A 12,266-nucleotide genomic window follows, 5' to 3' on the forward strand; every position below is an offset into this window, starting at 1 on the left:
AGGTTGCGGTAGGTACTGGGAGATGATGAAGCTTGCACAGGAAATAGTAGCATGGAGAGCTGCATCAAACCAGTCTCTGGACTGAAGACGACAAAACAACATGCTCTCTGTAGCAATTTGAACTAACCAGCTGACTAATTTCATTTGGGCAATAATACTTGTAGTGCGGTTTGTTTCTTACTCCTTCCTGGTGTTTGTTCACTCTGCTGTAATCACTGAGGCTTAGTTTTAGCTTATGGATATGGTTATTGTTGCCACTCAGTTTTTATATTGATATGTAGAAACAGGAAAAAATCGTGTAATTTACTGCCGAATTCAGTGTTAATTTTTGCTTAACTCGGATTTTCCAGTTTTTTTTTCTTTTCTTTTCTTTTCTTTTTTTTTTTTTTTAATTACAGATTTGGTCTCATTTTTTGGCAGCTGATTTTGTTATTATTTTTGCTGAGTTTGCTGCTAATTTTTGGCAGATTCAGTGCAGTTTTGTTGCAAAATTAGGTTTTTTTCATGCATTTCGGTGTTTTTTTTTTTGCTTTTTTTCCCCCTCTCCCTCAAGCTTTGGTGCTAATTTTTGTCAATTTCCATTCATTTTTTGCCAAAGTCAGTTTCTTTATTTTATCAATTTTTTTTCCCAAATTTGTTCCCCCGACCTCCCCTCTCCCCAGTTTCAGTGATACTTTTTTGTCAATTCGTGTGCTATTTTGATGTCACATGTAGTTTGCTACTCAGGAATTGAAGTGACATTTTAAAGTTTTACACCAGTCTCATTCGGCCGGGAGGAGAAAAGAAGACACAATACAGTTTCATTTCAATAACTATCTTATGAGTACTGGCAAAGTATCATCCTTAGATTTATAACATTTTTTATGCCAGATATTGGGAAATTTGATGATATTTCATTAAAATTGCAGATTTTCTGTTATCTTACAAAACTTGCTAATTTTGTGCTACTTTTTGTGTTATCATTTTTTATATATTTTTCTGTTCCTATCAATATGTATTAACAGTGACAGTAAAACATGAACCATTTGCCCCTGTGTCACATACCACCTAGCTGCATGCTGTCTGTTATCACGGTGCAGCAGCACTACAGTCGTTGCTGTAGTTTGTTGTTCTTAGTGTTTTACTGTTCCTGTTACTACATATTGCTAAAATGAATGCCACACTACTCTAATTCAAACTGCTCTGGTGGATGGGCACATAAAATATCACATTAAAAATAATGTTGTTTGTAATCAGAAACCAACTTAAGTTTTCCATTGGCACTGGTTGTCACATGAAATAGTTGCTTGGGCTGACTCCAGTTACAGATTGCAAAACTGAAATTGTGACTATCTGCTAAAACACAGAGAGATTACACCTAATGATTCAGACACCGCGCGCGCGTGCGTGCGTGCGTGCGTGTGTGTGTGTGTGTGTGTGTGTGTGTGTGTGTGTGTGTGTAATCACGTAACTTATTACTTTACTGTATAGTCACTTAACTACAGCAGTTGACCTTTTTTGAAGTAAAAGCCCTGATCATGTAAATTACCTTAACAGAATGATCTGATCTGATACACGGACATCTGCTTTCACTTGTTTTGAGACTACATCTAGATAATAAACTAATTATTGCTGTGCTGTTTAGAACTGATATCCTTGATGATTATGTTTTAGTTTCATCACTTTGAAGTACATTTGTGGTGGTAGCCATATTTGGATACATCTTGGATTTGATCAATATGGTGTGCATGAAAATACTATTATTGTTGCAATATGAATAAAATTCTTTTGTGTTCTGATTGTATCATGCCATGTGTAACTGAAATTTCAGACTTTGTTAATTTTCATAATTTTAGAACCCAGGAAAATTTGATTCATAACTTTCATACTTTTGACATAATTCATTTATATGCACTAAATTTTTAATTGTGTTGTTTGTCCCACAACTTCAGTTTTGTCTTCACTTTTCAGAGAACAACAAGAAAACCAGTATGAAATAATTGATGAAAATGTCTTCGTCAGTCAAGAAACTGGGCAAGAGAATAACGAGACGTAAGTATCCTGTAAATCATGGATGAGAATATTTGTTTCACTTCAGTTGTTAAAATTTTTAAGGGTTTTATATTTCCCTTTTACTTTCTTAGCATCATTAATTCCATTGTATATTTTCACTGCAGTATGTTCAATGTGAACATTAGTGACAAATTTAAATTGTGTGGCAATTGACGTTGTCTGCTTCCAATGGAGCCATCTTATCACACTTCATGGTACATATCTGGACTACAGTATTCAGCTACCTATTCTCCAGTGCTCTTATTATTGGACATTTCATGCAAAAATGTATTCAGGATCTGAGGTAGGGGTGCAACACACAATTATTTTGAGGAAGGGGGAGCATTAGGGAAACAAACCACTATTTCTTACCAAAATGGTGATCCTTCCCATTCCTTGGTACCATTTTCCTAAGGAGTACCATTATTCGCCATATGGTTATGAATAATACACCTCTATGCTTCTGCATTTGCTTCCCCTTAACAGAGGGCACAGCAGGTTTCCCAAATGATGTCTGATTGCCTCTGTTTCACTAGAATACAGCATCTCGGTAATTGTTGTTTAGGCGGACATGCGTGATACCAGAGTTCTCCCTGATCTCTTTCTCCCCTGTACAAGGGCCCAAGAGCTACTACTGACACTTCACTTCAGTCAAGTGGATAAATGATGGTGATGTATCTGGTACTTCCTGTAGAGGAGGTTGTATCCACAGGAGCCGATGGTACTGGAGTTACCTGTGACATCTGATGCGCTTCACTTGGTACCCTTCCCAAAAGACCCAATAACGGGGCAGTAGTCAAGGCAGTTTCTAGCTGCTTACAAACAGCATACCCTGTGCCCAAGAGCAGCATTCACAGTTGGGCTGCATTGTGGCTGGTGCATTGTTATTGCCATTTTCACATGGACCCATGTTTCCACATTTACAACTTTGTGCTAACAGAAGAATGTTCAGGACTTTCAACTATGTTCTACAAACGCTTGTCTTTTATGTGCAATCTTGGGGACATGATTAATTGTGTGACATTATTATGTGGGCCTATAACATAAGAAAGTAGATTAAAAATGAAGAAACTGCAAAAAGGTGGGAATTTAAGGAGATGTGACCTGGATAAACTGACTAAACCAGAGGTTGTACAGAGTTTCAGGGAGAGCATAAGGGAACAATTGACAGGAATGGGGGAAAGAAATACAGTAGAAGAAGAATGGGTAGCTTTGAGGGATGAAGTAGTGAAGGCAGCAGAGGATCAAGTAGGAAAAAGATGAGGGCTAGCAGAAATCCTTGGGTGACAGAAGAAATACCGAATTTAATTAATGAAAGGAGAAAATATGAAAATGCAGTAAATGAAGCAAGCAAAAAGGAATACAAACGTCTCAAAAATGAGATCGACAGGAAGTGCAAAATGGCTAAGCAGGCATGGCTAGAGGACAAATGTAAGGATGTAGAGGCTTATCTCACTAGGGATAAGATAGATACTGCCTACAGGAAAATTAAAGAGACCTTTGGAGAAAACGGAACCACTTGTATGAATATCAACAACTCAGATGGAAACCCAGTTCTAAGCACAGAAGGGAAAGCAGAAAGGTGGAAGAAATATATATCGGGTCTAAACAAGGGTAATGTACTTGAAGACAATATTATGGAAATGAAAGAGGATGTAGATGAAGATGAAATGGGAGATATGATACTGCGTGAAGAGTTTGACAGAGCACTGAAAGACCTGAGTCGAAACAAGGCCCCGGGAGTAGACAACATTCCATTAGAACTATGGATGGCCTTGGGAGAGCCAGTCCTGACAAAACTCTACCATCTGGTGAGCAAGATGTATGAGATAGGCGAAATACCCTCAGACTTCAAGAAAAATATAATAATTCCGATCCCAAAGAAAGCAGGTGTTGACAGATGTGAAAATTACCAAACGTATCAGTTTAATAAGACACAGCTGTAAAATACTAACGTGAATTCTTTACAGACGAATGGAAAAACTAATAGAAGCCGACCTAAGGGAAGATCAGTTTGGATTCCGTAGAAATATTGGAACACGTGAGGCAATACTGACCCTACGACATATCTTAGAAGCTAGATTAAGGAAAGGCAAACCTTCGTTTCTACCATTTGTAGACTTAGAGAAAGCTTTTGACAATGTTGACTGGAATACTCTCTTTCAAATTCTGAAGGTGGCTGGGGTAAAATATAGGGAGCGAAAGACTATTTACAATTTGTATAGAAACCAAATGGCAGTTATAAGAGTTGAGGGCGATGAAAGGGAAGCAGTGGTGGGGAAGGGAGTGAGACAGGGTTGTACCCAATCTCTGATGTTATTCAACCTGTATATTGAGCAAGCAGTAAAGGAAACAAAAGAAAAATTTGGAGTAGGTATTAAAATCCAGGGAGAAGAAATAGAAACTTTGAGGTTCGCCGATGACATTGTAATTCTGTCAGAGACAGCAAAGGACTTGGAAGAGCAGTTGAACGGAATGGATAGTGTCTTGAAAGGAGGTTATGAGATGAAAATCAACAAAAGCAAAACGAGGATAATGGAATGTAGTCGAATTAAGTCAGGTGATGCTGAGGGAATTAGATTAGGAAATGAGACACTTAAAGTAGTAAAGGAGTTTTGCTATTTGGGGAGAAAAATAACTGATGATGGTCGAAGTAGGGAGGATATAAAATGTAGACTGGCAATGGGAAGGAAAGCGTTTCTGAAGAAGAGAAATTTGTTAACATCGAATATTGATTTAAGTGTCAGGAAGTCGTTTCTGAAAGGATTTGTATGGAGTGTAGCCATGTATGGAAGTGAAACATGGAAGGTAAATAGTTTGGACAAGAAGAGAATAGAAGCTTTCGAAATGTGGTGCTACAGAAGAACGTTGAAGATTAGATGGGTAGATCACATAACTAATGAGGAGGTATTGAATAGGATTGGGGAGAAGAGGAGTTTGTGGCACAACTTGACTAGAAAAAGGGATCGGTTGGTAGGACATGTCCTGAGGCATCAAAGGATCACAAATTTAGCATTGGAGGGCAGCGTGGAAGGTAAAAATCGTAGAGGGAGACCAAGAGATGAATACACTAAGCAGATTCAGAAAGATGTAGGTTGCAGTAGGTAATGGGAGATGAAGAAGGTTGCACAGGGTAGAGTAGCAAGGAGAGCTGCATCAAACCAGTCTCAGGACTGAAGACCACAACAACAACAACAACAACATAAGAAAGACTTCCCATAAATCAGTCACCGTCATTTTTACGGACACCACATAGAACTCCCTAGCATTGAGTATAGAAATATCAGGCAAAGAGTCTTGTGAACTATATATTGATTGAAAAAGAATTACTCTTTATTCTGTTTTTTGCATTACTTTTTCAAAAATGAACAAGGTGTACAACTTTGCTTCTGCCGTTTGCCGAGAGGTGGCGACAACGGTAAGTATTGGTCGAAAGAAACAGATTGGAGAAATCCGGCAGTTATCCTGGACCTCAGTCAACATAACCCATTCAAACATTAGTTGAGTTGTGTATGCATCATAAAGTAGTTCATGATTGAAAATGTCAGTTTACGAGCCTAAGTCTTGTCATTTCCGGGGGGGGTGTTACTATTTTGCTTCAATGTGAAGAAAAAGTGACTGAGTCTCATCGAATGCTCTCATGTATGGTAAGGACGCTATTAGTGAAAGAACGTGTCGTGAATGGTTTCAGTGCTTCAGGAACGGTGATTTTAATGTTGTAGACTGACTTAGTGGTGGAAGAGAGAATGTTTTCGAAGATGCAGAGTTGGAGACATTGTTGAGTGAAGACTCAAGTAGAATTGGCACGATAAGTGGGAGTGAAACAGCAAGCCATTTCAAAACATCTCAAGGCTATGGGCATGATTCAGAAAAAAGGAACTTTGGTCCCTTGTGAATTGAAACCGAGAGGCGTTGAACGGCGTTTGTGTGTTTGTGAACATTTGCTTCAGAGGCAAAAATGGAAGGGATTTTTGCATCGGATTGTGACTGGGGATGAAAAATGGGTTCATTATGATAACCCTAAACCCAAAAAATCATGGGGATATCTCGGCCATGCTTCCACGTCGACGGCCAAATCGAATATTTACGGCTCCAAGATCATGCTTTGCATTTGGTGGGACCAGCTCGGCGTCATGTACTATGAGGTGTTAAAACAAAATGAAACAATCACAGATCCACGTTATTGAACACAGTTATTGTGTTTGAGCAGAGCATTAAAAGACAGATGGCCACAATACAGTGGAAGGCATGATAAAGTGATTTTGCAGCACAACAAAGCTCGACCCCACATTCCAAAAGAGGTCAAAACGTACTTGGAAATGTTAAAATGGCAAGTCCTACCCAACCCTCCATATTCTCTAGACATTGCTCCCTCTGACTATCACCTGTTTAGATCAGTGGCTCATGCCCTGGCTGACTAATACCTCCGATCTCATCAAGAAGTCACAAATTGGATCAATTCATGGATCGCTTCAAAAGATGAACAATTTTTTTGACACAGGATTCGTAAACTGCCCGAAAGATGGTAGAAAATAGTGGCCAGTGATGGAAAATACTTTGAATGATACATGCGTAAACAATTAGTTTAATTAAAGCCTCAAATGTTGGGGAAAAAACAGCGGAAGTAAAGTTGTACACCTTATGTGTCAGCCACTCACGCGAGTTAGGGTACTTCATAAAAATAGGCCTTACTAGTTGTGTCTTCAAAGTTGACTTTTTTTGAAGTGGGGTTTGTTAAAGAAAAGGAAAAAAAAGAAAAACCAGGAACATTGCTTTTATGGGAGTTGCACTGGGATCAGTAGGTACGTTTGTTAAATGCAGGAATTCCTTAAAAGCTATTTCATTAGTACTGGGGTTTGCAGTAGTTTGTATGAGATTTGTACAAGTAATTTTGCTGGCAGGCATGTAATGTTCAGGTACATGGAATAATTTGCATTTTTGCAGGTTGTAACTTTGGTTCTTAACACAGAGAAGAAGGAAAAGCCATAAATCTGTTGACAGCATGGTTTTACTGATAGCTTGTAGAACCTAGACTCATTGGACATTTTCAGTTACAAGGAGGAAGTGGTGATTGGTGAAACAGATGACAGATTTCTTACAAATAGCTCTGAGTACAGTGATGCTAGTGAATATCCACGGTCTGATGAGTGAGAGGGGGTCGGATACAGATGCTCTTCATGCTCCTCACTGGGTGTGCCCTCGATTTTGGGTTGATAACAGTTGTAATTTTATGAGGTCACATTCTCTGTAGGTTCACTCGTCTATGGGATTTAAGCGCCATTGAAATGTGGGAAATCTTGTGTACATTTTTACCAATTTTCACGCTTCTAGGGTGTCATTACTGCCTTTTTGCTGTTTGTGCTGAGAAATATCAGGCCATTTTTAAAGTGAATCAGCATCAGTTCTAAGTGTAAAGGTGTGCCCATTTATTGCGTAAGGCAGCAAAACCCAATGACTAAAATATCTAGTGTCATTTTAAATGATGGAGAATCCAGGATGGAATATAACAGTATTATGAGAAGGAAATTTGCCACTCACTATATAGTGGAGATGCTGAGTCGCAGTTAGGCACAACAAAATGACGCCAAAAGCTTTAATTGTGAAAGTCTTTTTGTTGCGCCTATCTGCGACTCAGCATCTCTACTATATGATAACTTTCCTTCTTATAATGTAGTGTCAATTTAAAGCGTGTTTGTCACAGGTGACGTATTTTTCATAACAATTACATTCGTGGATAGATCTTAGGTATCAAAGATGTAATGTTGCAAGTGCTGTGTATGGACAGGCATGGAGTTGATCAGTAGAAGCCACAAATCCAAGAGGATGAAACTGTGTCCATTAAATCTCCCTGCCCCATGATTCTGGCACATTTCAGAAAAACAACATGGAATATCCCACTTGGAGTTTGAAGGGGGGTGAAAAGAGTTGAAAGTGGTTTGAAAGAGTAAAACAGTGAAAGGCATGTTTGTGTACTGCTGTGACAGGCAGGATAGTCTTAATATGAGATCCTTCAGGTAATTAAAGTTTTCAATTTGGTTCTCAGTCAACTTAAGCCTTATACGGAAGTAAAACTGGACAGTAAACAGTACAGAGACAGAAGAGAATGGAAACTTTTGAAATGTTTGTGGAAGAATTCTGAACGTAGGGCAAGTGGAATAAATAACTAATGAAGTAAAGAATTGAGTTGGGGAGAGAAGAAATTTATGGAACAGTATGACTAAAAGAGGTGATAGGGTAATCCCGAGGCATGAAGGAATAGTTACATTAATCTTGGAGGGAAGTGTGTGACATGAACAGGGAAACAAAGGCTGTACTACAGTAAGCAGGTTCGGCTGGGTGGTGGTCTAACTGAAGACCATAACAACAGTATTCTTTCAACACAGACGTACTTTCACCACGGGAAATTGGTTGAAGTTACTGAATTCAGTATTGGTATTGATGGAACTAAACTTCCCACCTGAAAAAAAGTACCTCTCTCTCTTTGCAACAAAGGACGGTTTTTGCCTTTATTTTTATAGTTAGAATTATTCACAAAACGAATTCATTCTAGTAATGATTTGCTTCCAGCACTTATTGCAGTTAGTTCTTCACCTCCCTTATTGAAATGGTTATAACCTGTTAGAAAATAAGTTTCATTACAGAATGCTTTAACTGTTAAATTACATTCTTTTCAATAAATGAAACCAGTGTAAATGTGATAACACTTAAATTCCAATAAGATCCATTATTTAAATTGCACATTAGTCATACTAAATATAGATTTAAAAACCTGTTGTTTTAAACTTTCTATTATTTTTGCCTGTTTTAATTGCAGTTTATGTGATGTCTTTCTGGTTTATAATTTAAGAATTATGAATGATTTGAAAGTTTTCTATTGACAGAGCGGCTGACGATTCAAATATCAATAACTGCCTGGAAATTCAGAAGTCGAATGTTGTGGGGATAATAGTCGAAGAAAATTCCTATGACAGAGATGATTGGCAACAAGGTCAAGATACAGCTCTTGCTAACATATTGTGTCGAATTTGTGCATCAGAAGAAATAGAACTAGTTCCTGTGTTTGGAGAGAAGGGTGAAGAGCTACAGTTAATAGAAAAGATAAAATGGCATCTTCCAATTGAGGTGAGCAACATGTAAGGTGTAGTTGCAGAAATGGTTGTTGTGGGAGCTACATGCAGGGTAAATTAGGATCAGTTACCATATTCACCGAATTATAAAATGATTTTTTTCCCAAATTTGTCCTTCAAACAAAGTCGAGATCATCTTACATTCACAAATTAAAGTACTGCTGTTGGGGTCCAATTCTATAAAAGATTAATGTAAGGGACATCTTACATTTTTGGCAGTTGACGTAACCTGTGGATTTACTTATTTTCAAGAATTTGGAAGGGTAGGAGGTGTACAGTGACACCAACGTGGCTAAAAACTAGGACAACAGTGATAGGGGAGTGGTGAGTGGGCAGTAAATATTGTAATGCTGCCAACTGTGGGAATGTATATCGTTATTGTGTTTAAACTGCAGTTTGCCTGAATCCATTTGTAGTTAGAATTGAACTGACTTTAAAATTGGACAAATTCACAGAAGTAGAATACATTTCTGTAGAAGGCTGTAAAAACATAGTTAGTGGCCAGTGGTGTACTTCTGTGTTTTTTTTGCAGCACTTTTGTCAATGGTGGCACGATGGGAATTAAAGGGGTGTGTCATCTGCTGGTTCTACGCAGCCATTGCAGCACCCTTTACACCTAAACTAACACAAGTGATTGCACAGTTGCAAACAGTGCACAGTGGATTTGCAAGTGATTTGACAAGAGAATGCAAAGGAATGAATGTCGAAGTGTGCACCATGTATTATTGTTTTGGTGCTAATGTTGTCACAGTAAAGTTGCTTGACTTACATTCCGTACAGTGTGATGGAGAGCATAACCTTACAATATGGTTTATTTTACGTAGTGAGCATGCTGTCAGTCACAAAAGCAAAACAGTATAGATGCAGAAGAATGTGGGTGTCTGAAGTGTTGTGCAGGTGTGAAATGAGCAGTGGTTTGGTTCTGATTAGTGATTTGCAGGTGCAACCATTGCTTGCTCTGTTTCCAGGGTGTTTATGGCCCGGGACATCCGGGGAAAACCCAAGAATTTTTCATCCGGGAAAAACCCGGGAATTTTTTTTAGAATTCTGGCAATTTTTCATTGTTTTAGTTTTCAATTAAATTTTTATAGGTTCGACATGTGAGAACTGATGTCCTAACAAAGAATTTTACTTTAGCCCACTACTGCTGAATAATAATGCAACAATGAAACATAAATCAGAGAATAACACCAAAATAAAACTTCGGTTTGCAAAGAAAATGGTCATTTATACAGTGCTCACACAAGTCTGCCAACACTGAAAAATTTCAAAGGCCTTAGGTCAAAGATAATGCAGTACGTCTTAAGAACTAATATGCATTCAATGTGCGCGATGTCACAATTATTTAAAATTTTGGGCCCAGAAGATAAGCTATTTATGCCATTATTTAAAATTTTACTGGCACATTTGTGTTTGATACGACTTAAAGTGTAACACATGCTAAAAAAGACTGAGCTTCAAAGTTAGTTTTCATATTTATCGTTGTTCTTTCATAGATTAAAAATTATGCAATTGATGGCAAAAAGTATAACTATCCTTCAAAAAGTGCATAATGAGTTATTGAGCAATGTCGCACGTAGTCGTCTTTTCTATAGTAAAGTAGAAGTGTACTGGCATGCAGAGAGATATGTTGCAATAAGAGCAATACCAGTTCTCTTCTTTTCTACTTGTTTTGCCAGTGAATTGTATCTTCGTCTCCAAACAGCTGTAATGTTTGCTGTGGCTTCTTTCTAAGTAATCCTATAAGTAGACAACAGAAGGCAGCACTAGTCAAGCGACAGATAGTGGGACATCCATACCTTGGTCTCGTACAAAATTAGTGTAGTTTTAGAGTGAAAACCTGTGTCAAGTGCAGCTACTATATTAGCCGCTATAAAATTTGCTTTCAGTAAGGACAAGTATATCTCTTACCTCTTTCATTCCTCAATTTTTCTGAGATATTATTATTTTTATTTAAATACAAAAACTTGCAGTTTAATCATTGTTAAAAGACCTTCAATTACTTTCTTTCGTTTCAGAATAATAAGAGATTTTTCCATAAAATATTTTGTGCATTTTTACAGTTTTGCTTTTCAGATTTTTGTGTTCCTAAATTTTACCTTGGGTTTTAATTTTAATACTTAATTTCTTAAATTTGGTTTATTTTTCAAACACTTTTGAATCACGAAAGTTATTGTTTGAAATGTATATTTAAACATCTTTGGTAGTTGGCAGTTTAAAATAAATAACTGTTTCATATTCATTTGTTTTAAAAACATTTTCTGAAAGAAACATTTTAATTATTATTAGACAATACAACAAATAATTTAGAGGTAAGTACCATAGTTTAACAACAAACACTGTAATTTAGGAATTGACTTTGGAGAATAATGCACTTGGACCTGTGTGTGAGAGCATTGATTTGTTCTGTAATACATTCTTGCCCTATCTGAGCGTTTTGAATGGTCCCCTCAAGTTTTGCCTCCTTCTCTTTAAGCTGTCTTATTTGTGTGTCAGCAATCTTCCTTTTAGTCAGATCATCTTTTTTTCTGGACGACTCGTCATTTCGATTTTTGAAGTCTTCAGCATATTGATCTTGTGAGTTTCTTACAGTGTGTGTAAGGAAATTTGTTATAGGTACTATCTTGACTCTGCCGTGTGTTTTGACTGCGTCATACACCAATCTTCTGCTCACTACGGATTGTTCCCTCGTACTCTCAAAGAGGCACTCTTTGTTCACCAAAAATCCTTGCTCTACAGCTACTTGCCCATGCGACAAAGTGAGCGCGATTGCTATTGCCTTCTGCAGCTCATGGCATGTTGTATTCCGCTTCTTGAGACATTTCATCCAGAACGCATCCAGCCATTCCTCCTTTTTTTGTTGAATGTTTAGAGTTTTGTTCTGCAGTTCTTCTTTACGACAGAAGCGTATTGCGCTTCTGCTTTATCAGTACATCCACCGTCCATCCAAGTGCTCTCCACCAAAATCTGTAGAAAGGAATGAAATAGTTTGGAACCAGCCTCCCTGCACGCTGTGGCAGGATCAAAGCAGCCTACAGCTTTTGTCAGCCTAAAGTGTAGGAGAGATTCCTCCATCAACTTTGACACGAGCTCTTCTATATTCATTCC

General features: G+C 37.8%; 1 protein-coding gene across 2 annotated transcripts in view; it reads left to right on the plus strand.

Annotated features, from left to right (window-relative positions):
• Positions 1-12,266, plus strand: part of LOC124794981 (zinc finger protein 665-like) — a 162,927-nt gene that overhangs the window by 73,813 nt on the left and 76,848 nt on the right. For both annotated transcript variants that reach the window (XM_047258723.1, XM_047258724.1), the window contains exons 5-6: positions 1,951-2,031; positions 8,913-9,153. In XM_047258723.1, coding sequence (XP_047114679.1) covers positions 1,951-2,031; positions 8,913-9,153 — 322 coding nt within the window. The remainder of the gene's footprint in view (positions 1-1,950; positions 2,032-8,912; positions 9,154-12,266) is intronic.

This window comes from Schistocerca piceifrons, chromosome 4, assembly GCF_021461385.2.
Source record: "Schistocerca piceifrons isolate TAMUIC-IGC-003096 chromosome 4, iqSchPice1.1, whole genome shotgun sequence".
In the NCBI taxonomy this organism is placed as follows: domain Eukaryota; kingdom Metazoa; phylum Arthropoda; class Insecta; order Orthoptera; family Acrididae; genus Schistocerca; species Schistocerca piceifrons.